At 43.2% G+C, this 26523-nt stretch overlaps 2 protein-coding genes across 2 annotated transcripts in view; one reads left to right on the forward strand and one right to left on the reverse strand.

The window, feature by feature from the left end:
* Positions 1-3973, forward strand: part of COL9A2 (collagen type IX alpha 2 chain) — a 15404-nt gene extending 11431 nt beyond the window's left edge. Inside the window, exons 23-32 of the mRNA XM_007453753.1 lie at positions 102-155; positions 241-312; positions 579-614; positions 762-806; positions 900-932; positions 1123-1269; positions 1550-1604; positions 1941-2129; positions 2902-2979; positions 3426-3973. Coding sequence (XP_007453815.1) covers positions 102-155; positions 241-312; positions 579-614; positions 762-806; positions 900-932; positions 1123-1269; positions 1550-1604; positions 1941-2129; positions 2902-2979; positions 3426-3625 — 909 coding nt within the window. The 3' untranslated portion in view covers positions 3626-3973. The remainder of the gene's footprint in view (positions 1-101; positions 156-240; positions 313-578; positions 615-761; positions 807-899; positions 933-1122; positions 1270-1549; positions 1605-1940; positions 2130-2901; positions 2980-3425) is intronic.
* Positions 3974-13161: 9188 nt separating this feature from the next.
* Positions 13162-26523, reverse strand: part of ZMPSTE24 (zinc metallopeptidase STE24) — a 48058-nt gene continuing 34696 nt past the window's right edge. Inside the window, exons 9-11 of the mRNA XM_007453754.1 lie at positions 18398-18502; positions 16137-16280; positions 13162-13386 (exon numbers count right to left, since the gene is read on the reverse strand). Coding sequence (XP_007453816.1) covers positions 13162-13386; positions 16137-16280; positions 18398-18502 — 474 coding nt within the window. The remainder of the gene's footprint in view (positions 13387-16136; positions 16281-18397; positions 18503-26523) is intronic.

Below are 26523 nucleotides of genomic sequence, written 5' to 3' on the forward strand. Positions count from 1 at the left end.
GCAGGAATGGAGGGCACCCTGACCACGCAGGGTCTGGGATCTGGCAGGGCGAGGCTCCCCCTGCTGAGAGCCCTGGATGTGACCTTCACTTTCCATTTCAGGGTGACCACGGTGAGAGGGGGCCAGTGGGGCAGCCAGGCCCTCAAGGCCGACAGGTAAGTGCAGGGTGGCTGGGATGGGCATGGGGAGCATGTCTGGGCACCTCATCTGACTTATTCCTCTGGTTTCTTTTCTCCTCAGGGCCCCAAGGGGGAACAGGGTCCCCCCGGAATTCCAGGGCCCCAAGGCTTGCCAGGCATCAAGGGAGACAAGGTACCAAATGGGGCTGGAAAATACCAGGGAAGACGCCTTAAGACTCTGGGGGAGGAGTCGGTGAAGGGCGGTGAGATCCTTGAGCACCGCAAATCTTCGTGGGAAAAGTACTCCCTGCGGGTCCCAAGGGACCCCGGGGTGGGGGGGCGGTGACAGGCGGAGCTGCAGAGGGCCGTGTGCCCAGGAGCCGGGGTTGGGGGGACCCTGTGGACCCAGCCTCCCCTGGACCCGAGCTCACCAAGCCCCGGACTCCCCGCTTTCTCCAGGGCTTCCCAGGGAAGACCGGGCCCCGCGGCGGAGTGGTGAGTGCCAGCATGTCCCCTTCCCCCGCCGTCTGGGCATCCCGCGTCGGGGCGGGGGACGCAGGTGTCACAGGCCAGCACAGCCGCCCCGCCCCTGCTCCCACGCCACGCGGGGCCACCTCGGTCTGACTCGGTCTCAATCTGCAGGGCGACCCGGGGGTGGCTGGCCTCCCAGGAGAGAAAGGCGAGAAGGTGAGCCGGCTGCGGGGGGCGGCGGGGTGTGGGGAGCGGCGGGCGGGCCCTGGGACCCCACCGCCTCGTGACCGCGCTTCCTTGTGCTGGCAGGGCGAGTCTGGCGTGCCGGGGCCCAAGGGACAGGTGAGTCCTGCAGCCGCGACACCACCTTCCCCCTCTCCCGCCACCCCTCTTCCCTCGGCGCCGCTGGGGACCAGGACCGCGGCTCCCCAGGCTTCCCTCCCCTCCATCCCATCCTTCCCCGACCCGGACCCCCGCTTTCCCCAGCGCGTGCGTCCTCTGACCCCGGCTCTGCTCCGACCTCACTCGGCAGCAAGGAGTCCGCGGAGAAGCCGGCTATCCGGGCCCCAGCGGGGATGCAGGCGTCCCGGGGGTGCAGGGCTACCCCGGGCCCCCGGGCCCTCGAGGACTGGCTGGAAACCGAGGCTTGCCCGGACAGCCCGGGAGGCAGGGCGTGGCGGTAAGTTGGCCTCCAGGGCAGGAGGAGTCTCTTTGGAAGGACAACTCTTTGGGTTGCTGCTTATCGCCCCAAAGGCTGGGAATTCCCAGAGGAAGCTGGTTTCCCTGAGGCTGGTTCCAAACCTCAGGGTCAGAGAGGATGGGTGTGGGTGCAGGAGGGATTTCAGTCAGATGCTGAAAATACTTCTGGTGAGAAAACGGGAACAGGAGGGGTCATCGCGCTGGAGCGGTCAGCCCTGGCAGCCAGGGGCTTCTTCCTGAAAGACCTCCTCTGCTTTCAGGGCCGAGATGCCAGTGACCAGCACATTGAGGATGTGGTGCTGAAGATGCTGCAAGGTGAGGGGCGGGGTGGGGGGGCAACAACTCCTCCTCACAAGCCAGGGCATCGCCATCCTTCAGGAGCCTCTTCAAGTGGCCTTGCTGGAGAGTCTGGAGTCGGGGGCGCCCATTCCAGCTCTGCCTCCAAGGGGCTGGGGACCTTACCTACATCCCTGCCCTCTCAGGACCTTTGACATCCATACAATAGCCTGAGGAAGGTGGAGGTTAACCCCCAGGCTGCTCTGTGTGCACACGTAGGGACCAGGGGCCAGGGGCCAGGATGCTCTGCCTTCCCCAGTTTTACTGAGCTGACACCCATCTTACAGACTTCTCTGTCTCCCTCCCTCCCTCCAGAGCAACTGGCAGAGATAGCTGTGAGTGCCAAGCGGGAGGCTCTGGGTGCGACCGGGATGATGGGTCTCCCAGGACCCCCTGGGCCTCCTGGGTACCCAGGCAAACAGGGACCCATTGGGCACCCTGGCCCTCGGGGCATTCCTGGCATCGTGGGAGCCGTGGGTCAGATTGGCAACACCGGGCCCAAGGGTGAGTGCTATTCTGTGGTGGCCAGGGGATGGGGGTTTGGCCAAGACCAGCCCCTGGGTGGGGGGGGTCTCAGTTACTGAGTTGATTGTCCTGCCTCCTGTTTTATCCTTCATCATTCCCCTTCCCAGGATGAGGTATAGACACTTTCACCCATTTCTCCCACATGTGACTCCTGGGCTTGCTTTTTCAGTAGCAAATCGATAGAAATGAATGTACTGTTTTACAGACTGGGGTTTTTTAGGCGTTTTGTTTGTTTTAAATTTACTTAGTGGTACTCCATAAACCTCCTTCCACGTCTCTAAAAGTGGGGAGGCAGATTAACAAAATACTAAAGAAGGCAAGCTCGAGTCACAAGACAGGTGTGTGTCCAGACTCTGCCACTTTCTCATTGTGGCTCCTGAACAAGTTACCTGTTTATCTTCCTGGGCCTTAGATTTATCATCTGTAAAATGGGGATATTAATAGCAACAACCTCATAGTTGTCGTGAAGATTACATTTATACGTAACTTACATAGAGTTGGCACATAGTAAATGCCAACTACTGTTATTATTAGACACTTTCCTGTAAAGAACTATATCAGCTGTATATTCTTCCATCCTTTGGACTTGCCTTTATTTAATCAGTTCTGCAGTCATTTCCAACTTTCCCCTATTATAAACTAGCACAAAACAAATAACTGTTGTGTGTGAAATAGAAATTAAGTGGCAAGCCAAGTAGGAAAAAAGCATTTTCCTATTCTGAAAAACTAAGGCTTGGTTCTTTCTCTGCAGGAAAACGTGGAGAGAAGGGTGATAGGGGAGAAGTTGGACGAGGGCATCCCGGGATGCCTGGGCCCCCAGGGATCCCAGGTAAGATCTCGATACTGCCCAGTGGCAGTTGTGTCCCTCAGCTCTGGGATTAATGATCCAAAGACAACTGGGTCTCTTCCATGGAGGCCTCATGCTCAGCCAACTCAGTCCCACACGGCCGATATTTGATACTTTTGGAGCACCCAGGAGCCTTTGGGTGGGGTCTGGCTGAGAACTGGGCAGCTGGGATTCTGAGGACTTCCTGGGTTGCACAAAAAATCTGCTTCATGGAGGGAAAGGAAGGGGCATGTGCTCCCCAGGGACACTGATTGGGAGTTGGGAGGAAAGGACAATCAGACACGACTCTCAGAACCTCTGTGTCTGGGGCAGAGTCCCTTCTTTCTGTGGTGTCCTTGGCTTCATTTTCCCCACCTGAAAAGTGAGACAGGGATTCTAAAGCTGAGACAGGAGGAGGCCTTGATGTCTTGACCTTCTCCCTCTCACAGGACTGCCTGGCCGGACCGGCCAGGCAATCAACGGCAAAGATGGAGATCGAGGGGTCCCAGGGGCCCCAGGAGAGGCAGGCCGACCTGGCCTGCCAGGCCCCATGGGGCTGCCAGGATTCTGTGAGCCTGCGGCCTGCCTTGGAGCCTCAGCCTACACGTCTGCACGCCTCACAGAGCCTGGATCCATCAAGGGGCCATGAGCATCAGGCCAAGACGGAGCCCAGTGGGCATCCTGGGGGGAAAGGACTAGGTGCCCTCTGGGTGGACATGCATCCCATTCCTCTGCCCAGGAAACTAGCTTTCCCGGGACCTCTGTCTGGGACCCAGGAGTCCTGAGGAAAAGGAAATTCTAAAACATGCGGGAAGGGAAGGGAGGACATCGGAGTGAAAAGGTGAGGCTAACAGACAGGGCAAGTGGCACCGGAGAGTGCGAGGTCCAGAGGATGGGGTGGCTTTCCTTCCCGGAGCACCGCTCAGATGTCACCAAAACAAATGCCTCCTTAATTTACACCATCCTCCACTGGCCATCTTGTCCTTGGGGCAAGTGGACTGACGCCTTTGCTGGTTCCTGATTCCATTTTCACCTCCTGGGCTTACTGGGTGACTGCCCAGAGGTGGCCGTCCTTAGCCAGCCCACGACTTCCTCCCTACCTTCCTCCCATCTGAGTATTTAAACACCCATCTCCCTTCCCTCTCTGGCATCATCCTCTCCCACCAAACCGCTAGATCCGCCCAGGCCTTTCTGTAAATAAAAGCCCCTGACTTGGGTACAAACCAGGATGCGAGCGTTGTGGATTAGGTGTGGGCCTCCATGACCTGAGCAGGACGGTCAAGGGCTCCAGAAGGGGAGGGTGGAGGGTGGGGTACCTGCCTCTGGGCACATCCTGAATAACGAGGACGGTACAGCATATTTGAGGAACACCTGTGGGATGAACCTGCAGGTAGAGTTAGGATGGTGACCCTCTGTCTAACTTTGGGCAGATCCTTCCCAGCCTTTGTACAGCTGGGCAAGGACTTGGCCTTGCCTCATTAATTCAGTAGAGCGCACCCAATGTCTTGCCAGGGCCTGACACACAGGAGGTCCTCTGTGAGTTTTGGCACCCACCGTGTGCTGGCCCTGGGGCAGGAGCTGGCAGCCAAGACTGGAAGACCTGGCTCTTGCCTTCCAGGGGCTTCTAGGCCCATGAGAAAAACAGACCTGGACCTGGATGATGAGGGCAGAAGTGACATTCACTCATGCCACTTTCACTGAGGGAACATCTAGGGGAGACAGACTCAGATCTGATGTGTCGGTCTGAGGGTTCCCAGCCTCATAGCCGTGTAGGCCAGCAAGGCCACTCCAAGCAGCAGCAGCAGGAAAGGGCGTGGCAGGTACCTCTGACCCATGCAATGATGGGAGCTTTTGAAATTCAGGGAGTGACCAATCCCTTTGCGCCATTATTGATTTGGGCATGTATTCCCCCAAATGAAGCATTCTGCCAGCTTCCTCCTGGAGACACAGGACTCCGGCCTGAGGTCCCAGCATTTGTGAAGCTTGGTCTCTCTTACACCTCACCCTAAACTTGCCTGTAAGTCTCCACTTACGCTGGAGCAGGCTTCTCTTCCTCTGGCCAGCAGATGCTGAGAACTGCCCTCAGTAGCCTCCCCTGCCCCAAAACACACACACACACATACCCCATGGGTGACCTCTCAGCCCCCTTACCTCAATCCAGGGACAGACAGGAAGGAGAAGGCAGGGTAGCCCCCTAAGGGCCACAGAGGTGGCTTCACCCTCAGAGCTTTGGCAAATCCGGAGTCACAGCATCCCAGGCCCCTCCGAAGGCCCCGCTGCTGCTGTGGCTGCCAGGGGAGCTGTTGGAATGCAGCATCTAGAGCTCAGTGGAGGGGAGAGGGTGAGGACTACGGGAGGCAGCTGAATGCTGGCCCTGAGCAGCAGGCTCTCAGGCATCTCCTACCTGCTGGGGGAGGGCTCTCCTTCCCCAGGCCATGTCCCGGTGCCTATAACTTTGGGCTTAGAGAGCCAGTCTATTCCTTGAGGTTTCCTCATGTGCTGGCCCTGGCCTCTTTCCTTCTCCCTCTTGTGACTTTTCCTGAGAGTAGTTCCACTGGAGGTTTTGAATTACACGATTCACAGATCTTATGCAGAGTTACACCTCATTCCTTATGACTCAGGCATTTGAAGGAGCCAAAAGGGGGCTGATTCCTAGGAACTAGTGGCTGGTAGCCTTTCTGATACTTCCTGGAGGGTGATTCACTCAGGAAAAACACACATCCTTACTTTGATCTTACAATTCTCCCAGAAGCCTCTCTGACCTCAGGTCCATGCTTGGACCCTGGTACATTCCATTCCAGCCACTCCAGCCCCTGTGCTGCTCCTCAAACATGCTGCGCCAACACACATGCTATTTATGCTCTCTACCTGGAATGTTCTTTTTCAAAATATCACGGTCAGCAACCTCACGTCAGGTCTCTACTCAAAAGTGACCTTCTCATCCCTACCCCAATATTGATACCCACCTTGGTTTTTACTATTTCTCCTTAGCACTTATCACTATTCAACATACAACATATAAGCTCCATAACGGCAGAAACTTTGGTCTTGTTTGCCACTCAATTCCCCAGCACGTAAAACAGTGCCTGGTAAAACATAAGTGACTCTGTTGATAAGACTATATAATTGAAATTTGCTAAGACGGTAGAACTTAAATGTTTCACCAGAGATATATACGTACATACCTCTGTACATAAGAAAAAAATCATTTGAAAAGAGAAGAGTAAACAAAAGAAAGTTTCAAAAACAAAACCTCAAAACGGTGCCTGGCACATAGCAGGTGCTCAATAAAATAGTTGTTAAGTGAATGAATAATATGTTCAGGGTGCTCAAAGAAGACCCCACCAATCGTCAAACCAGGAAGGAAGGGATTTGGTCTCAGCTTGTGTGTGGCTGAGGCATTTTCCAAGATGACCCAGAGCATCCGGGTTATTCCCTCCACCGCCAGGAATGGGTATCGTATGATGGCACCAGGTGGGCTTAGAAGCTGACAAACCCTCGGCCAGGTAAGCACTGGCAAGAGCAGTGGAGCAGCAGCAGACAGGCTAATCCAAAAGATCCTGGTAGGGGCAGAAATTTCCCCAGGATAAATGGTGGGCTTGTATCTTACCTGTAAAGGAAGGCTTCCACTGGTGACAGGACCCATAGCCAGTTGTCCTGGTTAATGGGCCTCTGTCATGCTGTTCATGAGGTTACAACCAACTAAAGTCAAGTGGATGAGAAGAAATGTGTCCTTTGCCCCTTTGCACACCCTCTCTGATAAGCACCTCAAACTCAACTCATCCCAAACTGGTCACTCCCTGCCCCTGACCTGTTCCTTCAGGGTCCCCTATCTCAGTGACCAGTTCTGCCATCTACCCAGTACCCAGGCCTGAAGCTTGCATCACCTTTAACTCCTTCTGCCTTCACCCCTTCTTGCTAATTCATCTCCAACCCTGTCAACCACCTTTTCACTCATTTGTTTAGCAAATATTCATTCATTCTGTGAGCGCTGTTGTCTCAAGTGGAATGTAAGCTCTATGAAGCAGGGGATTTTTGTCCTGTTCCCTGCTGTACCCTCAGAGCCTACAACAATGTATGGTATTTAGCAGGGACTTAATACATATTAGCTAAATGCATGATTGTATTATTCAGGATAATATCCATTTGCTTTATTATGGCACACAGGCCTTTACACTTGGCCTGTCTTCCTCTCTAGCCACATTTCTCACTCTGACTTCTCATAACCCCCCAAATGCCCCAAGTTCTCATGGTTTTGTACCACTGTCCCTGGAATACCACCCCCTTGCCCTTCCTTGTCTAGCCGATTCCTACTCCTCTTTCAAAACTCGATCATGTCTTCCAGTAATCCTCTCCTCACCACAACTGCCAGCTGGGTTAGGCATTTCTGGTTTTGTGCTTATTTACATCATAGCAATTATGGTGAATTATTCATATCATTATTAACAATTATTATCATTATTAACCAGTTATTGAGCTCTTATTATTATCAGCTATTGTGCTAAACACCCTGCAAACATGATCTCATTCTACCCTTAAGACAGCCCTGCAAAGCAGGTATTATCCCCATTTGTCATGTTAAAAAATGAAATCTCTCTCAACCCCACTTCTCCCTACAGCTACCATCCCATACTTTTTGCTCCCTTTTATGGAAATAAAAGGTTGTATAATCTGGCGTCTAGCTAGGCATCTAGTAGACATCTCAATTTTAACAGGAGGAAAATGTTAAAATGCTCTGCCCCTCTAGAATTCCTCCCTCATCCCCCTTTCCCCGTCTCAGTTACTAGCAACACCATCCCTTCTGTTACTTAAGCTAAATATGCTGGAGGCATCCTCTACTCCACTTTCTTTCTTGCACCTCACCTGTGATCCATCAGCGAATCCTGTTGGCTCAGCCTTCAAAATATTTCCAGAATCCAACCACTTCCCATCACTTCCCTGACTACCACCCCAGGTTCCATTTTTACTTCTTGCTGGAAGTATTTTTTTTTAAACATATTTATTTATTTGGTTGCGTGGGTTATTGGTTGCGGCAGACGGGCTCCTTAGTTGCAGCACGTGGGCTCCTTAGTTGTGGCACACAAACTCTTAGTTGTGGGATGCATGTGGGATCTAGTTCCCTGACCAGGGATCGAACCTGGGCCTCCTGCCCTTGGGAGTGCAGAATCTTATCTACTGTGTCACCAGGGAAGGCCCTTGTGGAAGTATTGCAAGAGCCTCCCAACTAGTCCCCTGCTTGTACCCTTGCTCCTCAACATAGCAGCCAGTGATCCTGTTAAAACTTAGACCATGTCACTCCCTGGCCCAAAACCCTCCAATGACTTCCACTGTAGTCTAATAAAAGCCTGAGTCCCTCCAATGGCCTACAAGACCCTGTAAATCTGCTGCATCCCTACCCGTCAGACTTTATCTCCCACCATTTCTTCCTAGAACACCCCACCCCAGCCTCTCTGGCCTTCTGGTGTTCCTCAGACAGCAGGCCTGCTCCCACATCAAGGCCTTTACACTTGCTGTTCACTCTTCCTGGAATGCTCTTTCCCCAAACACCTGCAGAGATCACCCACTCACTTTCCCCAGGTCTTTGTTCAAACATTACCTTCAGTGACACCTTTTATCAACTCCCCTCCTCCCCCCAACCCACAAACACCTCAGGTCCTCCTTTTTCTCTAAGACATGTGTCACCATTTGATATCTGTTTTGTGTATTCTGACTGTCTGTTTCCCACACTAGAATGTAAACTCCACGAGGCGGATCTTCTATCATTTACTTACTAACGTGTTCCCTAGCACCTGGAGCGGAGCTTGGTACAGCGCGTGGGCACAGTATTTGCTGACTAAATGACAGATGGAGAAATAAAGGCTCAGTCAAGTTCCTTACCCGAGGTCTTCATAGTAAGTGGTGTGCTGCATTCTACAGCCCTGCCCTGGATCTTAACCCTAAGTTATGCTTCCCTGTTTGTCAATCATCAGACAGAGAGCCAGAGGGGAGCTCTGACCTGAAGGCACAGGTTATTTGTTAACTGAGATGCCAGCTTCATCCTGCTCACTGGGTAAGAACAGTCCTGGTTTCACAGGTTTTTAGAACACATGGAGGTATCTTCCTATCTGTCTCTGGTCATATTGTTTGGGAAACCCTCCTCCCTGGAAACTATCCTGGATAATAAGAGAAGAGCCAGAGGTTTCCCTATCCATATTGTCTGAATAGGGCCGTACCATCCCACTATGGATTATTCCTGCTTTTCCACCAAACTGTACATTGCCTGACACAAGAGTTACTTGCTCACATCATCATGATCTTGAATCAGGAGTTTCTGGAAAGAAGTTCTCTGTACTTTTCTTTGTATAGCATCTATGACAGAACTGAAGGCCCTTGAGGTAGGCTTTCTGCTAAGGTAAAGCTTTTCTGCAAATGATGACAGAAAACTCAAAACAGTCAAAGCTACATAAAGTATATATGTACAAACGAATCCAAAAGATTGATGACGAAGACCAAGTGGGAGAACGAGTCCTCAGGGAGGGGAAATACCACATAAAGGATTAGGGGTGAGCGTGAGAATATACAAGTCAAGGGCAAGCTGGAACCACCAATGATACTAAAGTCGTTGATTTAATCCCAGCTCCTATCCCAAACAGAGGTAGGATTTACTAGCAGCTCTCAGACTTCAGCAAAAAGCCAAGTCAGATAAAGGCAGTATGTACGCACAACAAGGACTCTGCCTTAGATTCAGAGATAAACCCTGCTGAGGTCATGATGCCATGTTATCTGAGGCCTCGATCTACTTCATTCTGCCCCCTGCACATCGCACCAAATATTAGGGTGCAGAGTGCCACCTCTTTCCCCTAACAGTATCCTCTGGCCATCCCTACGCCTCCCATATACTGTAGGTGACCAGGTCAAAACAATCACATATTAAAAAGCTAGTTACTGGGACTTCCCTGGTGATCCAGTGGTTAAGACTCTGCGCTTCCACTGCAAGGGGCGCAGGTTCGATCCCTGGTCAGGGAACTAAGATCCTGCATGGCACGAGGTATGGCACCCCCCGCAAAAAAAAAAAAAAAAAAAAAAAGCTAGTTACTGCTGCCACATGAAAGGAAGACTGAAGAGGCAGCTGGAGCAGACCAAACAGGCCCAAGACAATGAGAGGTTATGGGAATGGAGAAGGAATGGTTCTGAATGACACTTCTGAGAAAACACCAGCAAGAACCAGTGGCACTCTGGAGTGGAGCACTGAAGAGGACTCCGAGTGAGGTGCAGTGATGGTCCTGCTGCCACTCGGCACTCAGGCCGCTCCTTCACACTACTCTTCCCGTAGTGGGTTGGCCAAAAGGTTCATTCTGTTTTTTCCGTCAGATGGCTCTAGTAGCACTTAGTTGTCTTTAACTTCATTCAAAACAATTTTGTTAGACTGTACGTGACAGCTGTCATGTCAGCGTGCATTTAAAAAAAGACTTATCAAAGTTGGTGAATTTTTATGTAGCCATTTTAATACTGAAGATGGAAGAAAAAAGCAACATTTTCAGCATATTATGCTTTATTATTTCAAGATAGGTAAAAACGCAACCGAAATGCAAAAAAAAAATTTGTGCAGTGTATGGAGAAGGTGCTGTGACTGATCGAACGTGTCAAAAGTGGTATGTGAGGTTTCGTGCTGGAGATTTCTCGGTGGACGAGGCTCCACAGTCAGGTAGACCAGTTGAAGTTGACAGCGATCAAATCAAGACATTAACTGAGAACAATCAACGTTATACCACGTGGGAGATAGCCGACATACTCAAAATATCCAAATCAAGCACTGAAAATCATTTGCACCAGCTTGGTTATGTTCATCGCTTTGATGTTTGGGCTCCATATAAGTTAAGCGAAATAAACCTTCTTGACCATATTTCCACATGCGATTCTCTACTTAAATGTAATGAAAAGTTCCATTTTTAAAACAAATTGTGACAGGTGATGAAAAGTGGATACTGTATGAGAATGTGGAATGGAAGAGATCGTGGGGCAAGTGAAATGAACCACCACCAACCACACCAAAGGCCGGTCTTCAGCCAAAGAAGGTGATGTTGTGTATATGGTGGGATTGGAGAGGAGTCCTCTATTATGAGCTCCTTTCAGAAAACCAAACCATTAATTCCAACAAGTACTGCTCCCAATTAGACCAACTGAAAGCAGCACTCGATAAGAAAAGTGTACAGAATTAGTCAACAGAAAACGCATAATCTTCCATCAGGATGACACAAGGCCGCGTGTTTCCTTGATGACCAGGCAAAACTGTTATAGCTTGGATGGGAAGTTCTGATTCATCCAACATATTCACCAGACATTGCACCTTCAGATTTCCATTTATTTTGGTCTTTACAAAATTCTCTTAATGGAAAAAATTTCAATTCCCTGGAAGATTGTAAAAGGCACCTGGAACAGTTCTTTGCTCAAAAAGATAAAATGTTTTGGGAAGATGGAATTATGAAGTTGCCTGAAAAATGGCAGAAGGTAGTGGAACAAAAGGGCGAATACATTTTCCAATAAAAAGTTCTTGGTGAAAATGAAAAATGTGTCTTTTATTTTTACTTAAAAACCAAAGGCACTTTTTGGCCAACCCAGTACTAGCACTTGGTTCCTCTAGGGTAATAAACATATATCTACTAGGTAACAAAGCACAGACAAATTTTGTCAAATTAAAGACAAAGAACATCAATATGCATTGGCAATTTTTAATGTTTCACTTGTGCAGAGCTGAAATTTGTATTTAAAGGCACGGAAGGAAGGAAAGGCAGTTATCACAGCATGAATTCACAGATGAAAGATGCTGGATCAAATCATAGCACTGTTCCTCTTTAGCCTTAGGAAAATAAATAATGCGGTACTAAACTAGATGTTTATTTTTATTATATTTCCACGTAAAGATATCACCCAAATATCAGCTGAGCAAAAGACTTTCTGGCCAGATATCAAGCACGCACAGTTGATCCCACTTTGGAATAAATGCCCAGAAGGTACACATCACCAGTGGGTGGGAGCTCTAGGCACAAAGTTGGGTCTCATTCAGAAAGTGGACAGAGATCTGAATCAGTCAAACATGCAGCTTCAAAAACTGGAAATCTTTCATGACATCTGTTTTGAAAATAAAAATTGTCTGCATATCAAGACCTATAATTTTCTAAAATGGAATCAGGCCTGACACTTAAGACTTACTGATAAAAATTAGAAAAATAAGAACGGAAACTCTTCTGTCCTTGAAAGAGATAGAAAATTATATTTTTTTCCTGTAACATCATAAGAGAATCATCAGTATTTCAATCTTACATCTCTTAAAATGTCATTTCTTCTTCTTTCCACATTCTCCCACTTTTAAAATAGCAAAGCCTGTTCAACATGGCAATTTCTGGTAAGTAAAAGGATGCACTATTTATTGAATACAAGAGTATGAATGAGAAAAAGCTGAAAGTTTAGAAAAATACTCATTTACCCCTAATGGGATCATACCCACCAGGTGGAAAGAAAGAGAAAGACTTTCTTAAAAACAAAACCAAAACCCAGTGATTTAAAACATTCTGTACATAATTTCTAATTTCAAAGCATTATTAGAAACTCCTGATCAGTGTATAGCAAGAGAGGGAACAGAGAAATTTGATAGAACAGGAGAGAGCATATTTCTAACTACTTTCATTTACAAAACATCAGTCTTACCAATTATTAGCTTTCTTCCTTACTTAAAACATTGATTGGCCAGCTTAAATCATAACAGCATGAAAGTAAAAATAAGTCTCAACTTAGGTATGAGCACAGTGATTCAGGACCACTGTTTCTGCCTTACAGAGAGGATTCAGAGGTGGTGTTCCCTTTTAAACATATGCTCCCAAACATGTTATATGCAGGTTCCATATAAGCATGTAAATAAAACAAGTTCTGTATTTTCTCAAGTAATTTTACAAGTTGAGGGTAAACTAGATTTTAAAGATAAAACTATGCCTTTAAAAACATTAAGCCTCAAAATTTCATCCAGTGTTTTCTTTAAGAAATGGATTATTAAAATCATTTTTGAAATGAGATATTAAATATATTTAAATCTTGGCTTTTCCATACTTAATAATTTTTCTTAAAAAAAAATGTTTAAAAACATCAAGAGCCAGAACATGCTGCCGGGACAGAAATAATCAGAAATGTCTTCAGTTGCAGACCCTGGGCAACTCAGTCTTGTTTTGAATTTTTCAAAGCCTGAAGTCTCTCTAGTAGTGGAGGATGAGAATAATGCCACATAGAAAACAACCAGTCTGAAACAGGGAAACCCAAGTTATCTTTGTTTAGTTTGATTAAAGCAGAATATAAGTCTTTAGCCTTCCCAAGTTTCTTGGCAAATGCATCAGCTTGAAATTCAAATCTGCGGCTTAGGACTGTTAGGCAAAAAGAAAGAACCTGAAAAAGTAAATAAAAGTGTTTTAACCACTGCTCCCCTCTTTGTTGTCACTAAAGGTTTCATGAGCCAAAACTTTAGAGGAAGTTTGGCTCAGGATAAGAGAAACAGCAGGCCAAAAGGAAGATCACTCATATTTAAGGGACCTAGGTGGGGGAATTATTAAAAATTGAGCCTTTTCCCCCCAAGCCAACAGACCAGAAACAGATATATATCCAAAGGAATGTCAGTCTTAACAAAGAAATAGTAATATTTGAGAACCTGCCATGTGCTGGGCACTGAATTGACACTTTACATATTCTCCAACAATCCTACAAGGTATTACTCTTACTCCTGTTTTACGGATGAGGAAGGTGTATCTCAGAGAGGTGAGATAACTTGCTTGTAGTCACACTGCTGGAAGGTGGCAGTGCTGAAATTCTTGATGATTCCAAAGCCCATGGACACTACCTTCCTCAGATACAGGTAAGATGTGGTGATTTATATTCAGACTCTTCTTTTTCTTTTTTAAAAAAATTCTTGCTCACTTATCCACCTTTAAATGATAACTGAGAACATTCTAATATATATATGTGTGTGTACACGCACACACACACACATATATATATTATAGCCACTAATGACAATCTCAAAATAGAATTTTCTAAAGTGTTCTGAGCTATGGTAGCTTCATCAGAATAAATGTTCAGTCCCTGAAGGTGACAACTATGAAGAGGACAAATTTCATCCGAAAATATAAATTTTGAGGGAAAAGTAATTTATTTGTATATTGAAGTATTACAGGTTGAATGACATGATGTCTATTTCTTACCTTAAAATATGTAAGCAATAAAAAAAAAATTTAAAAAGTCTCTCCTCTGTACCTCTTATTGCCACTAGCAGATACAGAGTTTCAACATAAAGTCTGGGAGTTCCTGATACCTTCTTAGATATGTTCAAAGCTAATATCTGAATTCTACCTGAAATTTCTTTCCAAATCTTGAATGTACTTTTTGGGACAGAATCATTAACTAGTATCTATCTATCTATCTATCTATCTATCTATCTATCTCCTGATTTCAAGTGTCCCAGGCTAACTGTTCCTTGAATCTCACTGTAAGACATAAATAGAAACATAAGCAGATGCTAACCTATACCTACCTACTCTGCTGTAGGTTTCCAAGCTCTTCTTGATGGGGCAATTTCCCCATTTTCTGGGAAAATATGTCTTTCCTATAATGACCTCTTAAATGCTGACATTAAACATAAGATTTTCTGTTTAAATATTTAGTCTTTTTGAAATGAATCTCCTGGGCTCACCAAGGTTTTTAAAACAGTTGCTAATATCTCACATTTCAAATTACTCTAATACCCCACATTTACTTAGACATTTTTTGAAGTGAACTCAACTGCTCAATATAAGGAGACAAAGACAAAAACTGAGAGGCCAAATTAGATGCCCAAAGGAGAACAACTAACGTTACTGGTGCCTTACTTATAAGAGGACACTTATACTCAGTCAGAATCTAGTAACTTTTACTTAATGAGTTTATCTGATTTCCCAGTCTATGATTGGTTGAAGAAGAAAATTATAAACAGATAATGACCATAACAGAAAGTTACACTGATATTAGCAAGGATTATCAGCCTGACAGTGAGTGAAGAGATAAGAAAATTAGTTAAACAAATAAATAAACAAACAAACAGCATAACTGCTTAAAGAGCAAAGCAGTCTGGGGCATTTCATATACATAGCTCAGCATCCTTAAGGCATTCCTGAATTGTGACTGAAGACAGAAATGACAATTACCACTATAAGGTGTTCTATAACCTCTTTAAGAAGTAACAGTCTGTATACAGCATTTTATATTCTCAGCAAAAGGTAAAATAAAAAATTAAATCATTTAGAGTTTAAAGATAATAAATCTCAGTTCTCTAGAAAATGAATGTAGATTCTGTGGACAACGCTATACAAACATGATCTATTCCTCTCCATTTTTCTTTACTGGTGCCTTACACCCCAGCCCACACCCACCTTTTACGGAGAAAGTTAAAACCTTAACTCTACAACCTGTCCCAAGAAAGAATTCTTCTGAATGGAGACATCTCAAGATCCCCGATATTATTTCTTGGCTTAATGTGGAAGTCTAATCAATTAGTATCAGGACATGTTGCCATCACTGGATTTATTCATATACAGTCTCATTAATCTATGTCTTATCACATATACGGAGTCCCCCTACTGAGTGGTTCTTAAACTACACTTATCATAAAACACCCAATTCTGATTCAGAGGGTCTGGGGTGGGATGCTAAGGCTATTATGAATCAGGTGGTCAGGGAATACAGTCTGAGGAACACTGTCATATAGCCTCCCTTATCCAGTCATACTTACACTCAATTATTATTTTCTTTGTCCCTTCACACACAGAAGGTTTTCACCCAAGCACTGGGGAATATGTGGTCTAGGACATACCATTCCAATAGTTAATCTCCATCTACCAAGTCTCTAGGTACCTGTTACATCAAGGTTTTCACCACTAAAGTCTAATTCTCCACTTTTTTTCCCCCCTAACAGTATGCAAGCACTTATTATTTGGGATTGGGTTTTTCTGCTACTTTCTTACACTAGCTAGTAAATCAAGGGACTAAAACTTTGTTTCATCTGCTTGTTAAAACTATAGCTTTGTTTTGTTTTTTCACTACCCTAAAGGTTCTAGATTTGAGATAGACAAGGGCATGTGTGAGATAATTTTAAAGAGTATATACATTACCTCATTGTAAGGTGAGAAAATAAACTGGAAGATGATCAACAGTCCAATTAGAGTGGGCTGGCTGTCAGAAAAACCAAACGCAGCAAAAAGCTCCTTTCGACCAATTAATACAGCAAACAAGAAAAAACACAGGAAAGAATTCATCTAGAAAGAAGGATACACAATTTCTAAGTTATTTCTAAGCTGATTTCACTGTGGGATCAGTAGAACAAGACATCATGATGTGATTTTAAGAATGATGTTAGTGTAATCACAGAAAAAGTTATGTAGGTAGGTTTATAGTTTTACTTTTATTCTAGAAGGAGAGAGGGCCTGAGTTGAGGATATACACACTAATTCATTGTTAGTGGACAAATAATGGTTTAGCTGGATGATTAGGGCCTTGGAACAAACTAGTGGATGGCTAACAAGAAAATCTGGAAAGGGGTATGTGGTAAAACTTCCAAAATTAGCCCAGAGTATGATAATACTTAGGTCTAACGTGAATGTTCACCAAAAGCGTTCCAAGGTAGAGGAGGCCCTCTCAATGATCAGGTGGAGAAGATACCTGCTCTGTGGATGTTAGCCAGCTTCTTTCCTTAGCCACTCTAGGACTTGGTCAAGGGCTCATGAACAGAGTGGCCATGGTGATAGGGATGGAGTCAATGCATTAATCAACAACACAGACATCCCCCCACTGGCTCTTGCTGAGTGTCCAATTTTTCAGAAGAGGCAATCAACCCCGGCCCTGATGAGGTACCTCAGGGACCAGCCCACCACCCTCATGGTAGGCTGATTTATTGGACCCTTTCCTTCATGAAAGCAGCAGTGATTTTCCTTATTAAACTGAATAACTCACATTAAACTTGGATTTGGACTTATTTAATGTCTTACTCACTGCCATGTATCTGTACAACATAGCTTCCAGCCAAGGAATTCATTTTTATACCTATAGATGTAAGGCAACAGGAAGGTACGTACAGGGGTACACAAGTCTTCCCACATAATCCATCACCCAGAACCAGCTGGCCTTTTAGAAAAGGTACAAAGACCCACTTAAGTCTCAGTTGAGGCCACATATGCTGAGAACCAGTCAACAAAACACAGTGCTACTTCACTTAGAGCCTTCAAACTGTGGTCACTCTGTTGGTTTAGTGGTATTAATACCCAGAAGAGGAATATTACAGAAATTATTATCTTCTTTATATTTACGACCTTTTCCAATTTATTTTCCTATGGGTATATAATGACTTTTTTTTTTTTTTTTTGTTGGGTATTTTTTGGGGTTTTTGTTGTTGTTGTTTGTTGTTGTTTTGAGGTTTTTTTCTTTTGTTTTATATTTAGGTTTTTTTAAATTGGAGTGTAGTTGACCCAGCCGCTCCAGGGAAGCCCCTATAATGACTTTTTTAAAAGAGAAAAAATGTTCTTTAAAAAGTATTTTAGGGGGGCTTCCCTGGTGGCGCAGTGCTTGAGAGTCCGCCTGCCGATGCAGGAGACGCGGGTTCGTGCCCCGGTTCGGGAAGATCCCACATGCCGCGGAGCGGCTGGGCCCGTGAGCCATGGCCACTGAGCCTGCGCGTCCGGAGCCTGTGCTCCGCAACGGGAGAGGCCGCAACAGTGAGAGGCACCAGTACCGCAAAAAAAAAAAAAAAAAAAAAAGTATTTTAGGGCTTCCCTGGTGGCGCAGTGGTTGAGAGTCCGCCTGCCGATGCAGGAGACGCGGGTTCGTGCCCCGGTTCGGGAAGATCCCACATGCCGCGGAGCGGCTGGGCCCGTGAGCCATGGCCACTGAGCCTGCGCGTCCGGAGCCTGTGCTCCGCAACGGGAGAGGCCGCAACAGTGAGAGGCACCAGTACCGCAAAAAAAAAAAAAAAAAAAAAAAAGTATTTTAATACCCAAGTTATCTGGGCTCACTCCTTTTGATCTTCACAGCTCCTTAGCTGAGCGACTCAGGAGGTGGTGACGATGATGATGATGATAACAACAATAAATACTTCTATAGTACTTACCATATTCCAGGTACTACTCCAAACTCTTTACATATATTAACTCATTTAATTCTTACATCAGTCCTATGAGATATCATCACTCAATAAGGGAATGGAGGCAGAGAGAGGCTCAGGAACTTGCCTGAGGTCACACAGGTAGTAAGTCAGGGAGCCGCGATGTGAAGCCTGGCTACAGAGTCTGTATTAACCTCTCTACTATATGAACTCTCATGCCTGCTATATTTATAATTTGACTATCCTGTCATAAAAAGAGAATTGTCACTCCAAACTTACCTGGCTAATAATGATATTTTTGACTGTGTGTCCCAACTTCCAGTGCCCCAGTTCATGGCCTAGCACAGCAAGCACTTCCTCATTTTTACATCCTTGTTTCTTATTCTGAATCGAAGAACAAATTGAAAATAAATTATCAACAAACTTCAAAAAGTTTATACCTTTTAACCCAGAAAGAGCCCTTCTTAGATTCTAACTTAAGAAAACAATCGGACTTTTGTGCAGAACTGTTCATTCACTTTAACAAAACATTCCCTGAACCACTCCACATTAAACATTAAACACCGGGTTAAGCTTGAACACAGAATCATGAACAAGATATTCTGACTTCATGAGTCTACTTTAGATTAGAAAAAATATAAATCTTTATCAATAGGACAATAGTTAAATAAATCATGACACAGTCATGTGACAGCCATATTATAAACCATATTAAAATTTTTTTAAATTTTGCCATATTATAAACCATATTAAAAATTTTTTAAATTTTGCTTTCAAAGATTATGTTGCAACATGGGAAACTGCTCATGATAGTGCCAAATAACATTTATGTTATACATCCACTAGATGAATATCCACCAGATGTTTTCAAAGATTATGTTCTGACATGGGAAAATGGTTCATTAGGTGAAGAAAGCAGGAAACAAAACTAAAAATATATAGTATGATTCCAATTATGAAAAAATGCAAATGTGTATGTAAAAATACACAAATATAGAAAACAGACTGAAAGTATATCGAAATGTCAACAATAGTTTTTCTATATGGTAGAATTACAGTGATGTTTATTTCATATCTTTCCTATTTTCCAAATTATCTGCTAATAAGGACATGTCACTTATGACCTCCAAAAACACCAGGAAATGCTATTTTAAAAACTGAGACTTCCAAGCTAAGATGGCAGAGGGAACATTCACATCTAATTTTATTCCCTCTAAAAACTCCAGTAAAACTACAATCAAGAGTTGTTTTTTTTAAGATATAAACCCACAAGGATAGGGAAAACAGGTGAGGTGGCAAGAGCAACAACATTTTGGAAGCAGGAAAGCAGACAGACAAATGATAATAGACTAGGCAGGCCAAAGCAAGTTACATCATAAGCTAGCAGTGGAGAAAAGAGAACCAGCCTGATTTACACTGGCTGAGAACACTGATTAACACTGAGAGTCTTTAAAGGGCTCGAGAACTAACAGTACCAGGTAATTCTGGAACTGGGGAACAGGAGGTGGTGGCTGAAATAAGAATTGAGAGTTGTGTGAGAAATGGTTAAAGCTCCAGATTCCTTCTCCAACTCCACACCAAAAGGCAAGTGCTCCTCCTCGTTCTGGCAAAAGCCTGAAAGCTCATTCTCCCTGGATAGGGCAAAAGAATAGGACACTTCAACTGGGAGTTCGACATAGTTGAGGGCCTGGGTACACTAGCAACAGACCATGTATTTGCTTACCTAATGGTATGGTACACTGAACACTGAGAACTTCCTCTCCCAAACTACTCCTCTCCCCATACCTGGCTCCCAGATAACTACCCACCAGGCAAAAGATTAGAAGAGTACTCCCTGGGAACTGACCATTCTACCAGGAAAGACCTGAAGATACTAACAGCAGGTATTCCTCAACTACAAGCACATCCAAGCCAAGCTACAGTGAAGCTCAAAGTTGATAAGCCTTATCTACAGGCTCAGAGATTCCAATCAGGTTTTCAGTCCCATTCCTTTACTAACGAGTACAGCGAACAAGGATTATCAGGATTACAAGGTAAGTAAGCTGTTAAGATGGAAGACCAGATGCAGAAAAAATGCAGTATGGAAGAAACAGAAATTATAGAAGGAGAGAATTCAGAGATAAGATATTATATTCGTGGAAAAACAGAGGATACTGTAAAAATGGGAAATTCAGAGAAAAATAAATCTTGGAAATTAAAGCTTAATAGAATGATTGGAAGGACTTCCCTGGTGGCACAGTGGTTAAGAATCCGCCTGCCAATGCAAGGGACACGGATTCGAGCCCTAGTCTGGGAAGATTTCACATGCTGTGGAGCAACTAAGCCTGTGCGCCACAACTAATGAGCCTACACTCTAGAGCCTGCGAGCCACAACTACTGAAGCCCACGTGCCTACAGCCCGTGTTCCGCAGCAAGAGAAGCCACTATGATGAGAAGCCCACGCACAGCAAGGAAGACCCAATGCAGCCAAAAATAAATAAATAAATTTATTTTTTAAAAAAAGGTTGGGAGATGATGGAATCTCCCAGAAAATAGAAGAAATAAAGAAATGGAAAAGCAGGAGAGAAAAGCTAAGAAAGTTCAATATAAGGAAGCCAACATTCAAATATTAGGAACTCTGAAAAGAGAGAATAAAAAAATGGAGAGGAGAAAATCATCAACAAAACAATTCCAGAAAGTTTCCTAGTACCAAAGAACCTCAACTTCCAAATTAAAAGGGCCCAATGCATACCCAGCACAATGGGTAAAAACAGACCCACTATGTTGTCCATTTGAAACTAATATAATATTGCAAATCAACTATACTTCAATTTAAAAAAAAGGCTCACACCAAGGCATGTGAAATTTCAGAACACAGAGAAAGGATCCAACAATTTTCTAGAAGCGTAATAATTAAGGTAACATACTAAGGATAAGTAAACTGAATGGTTTCAGACACCTCACCAGCAATGTTGAAATCAAGAAGACAGACGATGGAGAGAGTTCCTTGGTGGTCTAATGGTTAGGATTCCGGGCTTTCACTGTTGCAGCCCAAGTTCTATCCCTGGTCGGGGAACTGAGATCCCACAAGCTGTGTGGCGCGGCCAAAAAATTAATTAATTAATTTTTAAAAATAAAAATAAAGCAATTAAAAAAAAAAAAGACGACGGAATGATGCCTTCATGATCTTGAAGAAAAAGTATTTCCAATCTAGAAATCTAAGCCCCAAAGTGACAGAAAAGAATGTGACAGAAAAGTGAAGGCATTTTGATGCCAGGACTCAAAAACTTTACTATGCAGTCTTTCTCAGGAAGGTACTGGATTGAGGATGTTCTTTACCAAAATGAAGGAGTAAATTAAGGAACAAAAAGTCATGGAATACAGAACACAGGAGACCCAATGTAGGAGAGAAGTGAAGGAAATCTCTAATGGTAAAGGGCAACCCCAGAATGACATCTATACACCAGCTAGAGAGGGTAACCCAACCAGATTTGAACAGTGTGACTCGAAAAAAAATCTGTTGAGGGCTGCCATGATCACACTCTCAGTCACCGTACCATCTTTTTAACCTGATGAAACTAGTAGAAGATGTACACTATCAAGAGAACACAGAAAATCAACATGGAATCAAGGATGAGCACAAGGGAAGTCCAGTATGAGAGCTGAAGAGCAGGGCTTCAGAGAAACCACCCCAAAGAAAGAAAACAGAGATCTCTTTTGGGGTGTGGCAGGGATGAGGGGGACTAAAACTAATAAGGTTAATGATGCAATTAAATTTGTAGGAAATTATACTGAAAGACAGCAGAAGTTGTGAGAAGAATTAGCAAAAAGATAAAAGGAAAACTAAGCACACTTTAAAAAAAAAGCAATTATTAAGCAAGAGGGAAAAAAGGTAAGGCGTGCTCAGCAGTGAATAGGTACAACACTGTTTTATGATAATGTTTACAAAAATGTTTTGATGCTGATTAAACCAAGAACTGTAACAGGACTATATTGGAAGAATTGAGAGAAGGGAGGAGCAGAGCGGATGTTAGGACAAGAGCTAAATCCTCATCTACATTAAGTGAAAGTCAAGAGATAATAGTGTCAGACACTTCCCTGGCGGCCCAGTGGTTAAGACTCTGTGCTTCCACTGCAGGGGGCGCGGGCTGGGGAAACTAAGATGTCACATGCCGTGCAGTGCAGAAAAAAAAAAAAAAAAGAGATAGGATCAATAAATAATAGTACACATACAATATAGAAAAATGATATATGTAAATGTCAGAAGAAGCTAAAAGAGTTGCAGTCTGTGGGGAAAGGGCCCTGGCAGCACGTGAGCAGCACAGAGAAGCAAGAAACATGAAACTGCTATATTTTATTATATGCTTTTTTTGTACTCTGAACTTCTAAACAGTATGTTTGTGTTACTTTAATAAAATAAAATTTAATGTTAAAATTTATTGGAGTTCTGCTTCCCTAACTTTATGATAGCCTCTCAAACCAACATTACAAATATATATGTAAATACACACACACACACATATACACACAAAAATATATACATACACATGCATACATATTTATTTTTTCCTTCAACACATATGAAGAATAGTCCAGGAAAGATTAAAAAAGTAACAACAAAGTTGCTAACATTTATTAAACAGTGACTATGTACCAGGTCCTCTGTGCTAAATACTGTATTATAACTCATTTATACATCATAATCACCATATTAGATAAGTACACTTATTACTGCCCTTTAAAGATAAGAAAATCTAGACAACTGATGGGAACATACTGTATAGCACAGGGAACTCTACCTAATGCACTGTGGTAACCTAAATGGGAAGGAGGTCCAAAAGGGAGGGGACATCTGTATGTGTATGGCTGATTCACTTTCTTGTGCAGTGGCGGCTAACACAACATTGTAAAGCAATTAATTAATAAAAATTAATTTAAAAAATAAAAAAATAAAAAAAATAAAGATGAGAAAATCTAGGTATGGAGAAATTAACTAATTTTCCTATGGCCACACAGCCAATAAATAGAAAACCTGGGATGTGGAGCCAAGTAGTCTGATGCCAGAGACCTGTGCTTTCAACTTTCACACAGCTATAAATATAAAAGTAAATTATTCAACATTTATCAAATAAACAATTTTTTAGTCAACAGGTATGTAATCATTTGCATATTATTATAGTACTGGTTTTAAAATAACTAAACAGAGGGAATTCCCTGGTGGCCCAGTGGTTAGGACTCCATGCTTCCACTGCAGGGGGCACAGGTTCGATCCCTGGTCTGGCAACTAAGATCCTGCACGCCGCATAAAAATAAATAAATTAAATTAAATAATTAAACCTAAATGGTAGGTGGTCATATGAATGATAAAATATAATGTTTACAAAGCCAAATAAAATTCTCACTGTTTATAAACTTTCCAGATTAAATTTAAATAGTGCCAAGACACAATGAACAATTTAATCTTATACACACACTCTCACATGTGCATACCCACATTCACTCACCAACACACACATACTCTGAAAAACATCTAAAAATGCTTAATAACCACGAGGAAGAGTGGCCCCCGCTTATCACAACTAGAGAAAGCCCTCGCACAGAAACGAAGACGCAACACAGCAAAAGTAAATTAATTAATTAATTAACTCCTATCCCCAACATCTTTAAAAAAAAAACTGCTTAATAAGGTAAAACAAATATCTTTAAACATACAGTTTAGTTTATTTTAAAGTAAGAAAAAGCCAAAGGTGAGGAGTTGAAATTAACATCCCTTGCATAATCCCATGAAGGGGTATATACTCTGAGTCAAAGAGTGAGCCAGAAAAAGGAGGTCCAAAAGGGAGGGGACATCTGTATGTGTATGGCTGATTCACTTTCTTGTGCAGTGGCGGCTAACACAACATTGTAAAGCAATTAATTAATAAAAATTAATTTAAAAAATAAAAAAATAAAAAAAATAAAGATGAGAAAATCTAGGTATGGAGAAATTAACTAATTTTCCTATGGCCACACAGCCAATAAATAGAAAACCTGGGATGTGGAGCCAAGTAGTCTGATGCCAGAGACCTGTGCTTTCAACTTTCACACAGCTATAAATATAAAAGTAAATTATTCAACATTTATCAAATAAACAATTTTTTAGTCAACAGGTATGTAATCATTTGCATATTATTATAGTACTGGTTTTAAAATAACTAAACAGAGGGAATTCCCTGGTGGCCCAGTGGTTAGGACTCCATGCTTCCACTGCAGGGGGCACAGGTTCGATCCCTGGTCTGGCAACTAAGATCCTGCACGCCGCATAAAAATAAATAAATTAAATTAAATAATTAAACCTAAATGGTAGGTGGTCATATGAATGATAAAATATAATGTTTACAAAGCCAAATAAAATTCTCACTGTTTATAAACTTTCCAGATTAAATTTAAATAGTGCCAAGACACAATGAACAATTTAATCTTATACACACACTCTCACATGTGCATACCCACATTCACTCACCAACACACACATACTCTGAAAAACATCTAAAAATGCTTAATAACCACGAGGAAGAGTGGCCCCCGCTTATCACAACTAGAGAAAGCCCTCGCACAGAAACGAAGACGCAACACAGCAAAAGTAAATTAATTAATTAATTAACTCCTATCCCCAACATCTTTAAAAAAAAAACTGCTTAATAAGGTAAAACAAATATCTTTAAACATACAGTTTAGTTTATTTTAAAGTAAGAAAAAGCCAAAGGTGAGGAGTTGAAATTAACATCCCTTGCATAATCCCATGAAGGGGTATATACTCTGAGTCAAAGAGTGAGCCAGAAAAAAAAAAAAATGCTGGTGAAGTAGCCCAACGGTGTCAAGCTCATCTAAACTGGAAAAAAAAAAGAGAAGTCTCCATTAAAATTCAAAAACGTTATCTGCATGGGCCAGAAAACCCCAAGATGAGATAGTAAAGTGCTTCTGGCTTGGTAGCACTGGGGCCAACTGATAGAAGCAAATACAAATCCTCTGTTGAGGAATGTACCCTACAGTCAGATGCTTCAAGATTCCCGAGGATTAAGATCATTGACCTATTATGAACTCACAAAAAAAATTACCAAATACTTCAGAAAGCAAGCCACAATGAGTAAGAGTTAGCAGAAACAATATGGAGCTAGCTGCATTAGCTCCTTAAGACTTCAGATACTGGAATTATCAGATACAGAATAAAAAGAAGCATGTTTTATACAAACAAGGGAACTAAAAACATGAGGAAGGAATAAGAGACTACCAGAAATGACTGATTTGAAAAAGAACCAATTAGAACTTTAAAACACAATGGACTGGTTAAAGAACAGATTAAATATAGCTAAAGGAAGAATCCATGAACTGGAGTGTAGAGCTGAAAAATTACAGAATGCAGCTCCAAGAGACAAATATAGAATAGCGGTTAGCACCCATGGGAGACAGAATGAGATGGTATAACATTCATCTAATTGGAATTCCAGAAAGATAGACTAGGGAGAACGGGAAAGAAGGAATACTTTAGATAATGGCAAAGAACTTTTTAAACTTCAGGAAAGACATGAGTCCTTAGATTTAGGAACCACAGTATATCCCAAACAGGACTGGGATAAAGAAGTCCATACTTTCACAACATGAAAATCAAAAAGAAATCTTAAGAATAACCAGAAGGAACTAAAAAAAAAAAAAAAAAAAAGACAATAAGCTCAGAGAAGAAATTTTTTTTTTTTTTTTGGCCATGTTGCAGGCAGGATCTTAGTTCCCCGACCAGGGATCAAACCCATGGCCCCTGCAGGGGAAGCACAGAGTCCTAAGCACTGGACCACCAGGGAATTCTCACAGAGCTGACTTTTTCAACAGGAACAAAGGAAATCAGAACAGAATAGAAAAAAATAGATAAACAAATATTAGGATGCTAGGATAAATAGCTGTCAATCTTGAATTGATATCTAGAATGAGAGTGATATAAAAACAAAAACAGGGACAACTTCCCTGATGGCACAGTGGTTAAGAATCCGCCTGCCAATGCAGGGGACATGGGTTCAAGCCCTGGTCGGGGAAGATCCCACATGCCATGGAGCAAATAAGCCAGTGCGTCACAACTACTGAGCCTGCGCTCTAGGACCTGCGAGCCACAACTACTGAGCCCGCATGCCACAACTACTGAAGCCTACGCACCTAGAGCCTGTGCTCCACAACAAGAGAAGCCACTGCAATGAGAAGGCCGCACACCACAACGGAGAGTAGCCCCCGCTCACCGCAGCTAGAGAAAGCCCACGTGCAGCAATGAAGACCTAACGCAGCCAAAAATTAAGTAAGTAAGTAAATAAATAAATAAATAAAACAAAAACAACTTTCCAAAGAAATTTCTAAAGCATATACTCTGGAAGAAGCAAGGTAATTTCTAAAAGAAAGGTGTGAGA

This window comes from Lipotes vexillifer, unplaced genomic scaffold (assembly GCF_000442215.2).
Source record: "Lipotes vexillifer unplaced genomic scaffold, Lipotes_vexillifer_v1.1 scaffold213, whole genome shotgun sequence".
NCBI lineage: Eukaryota > Metazoa > Chordata > Mammalia > Artiodactyla > Lipotidae > Lipotes > Lipotes vexillifer.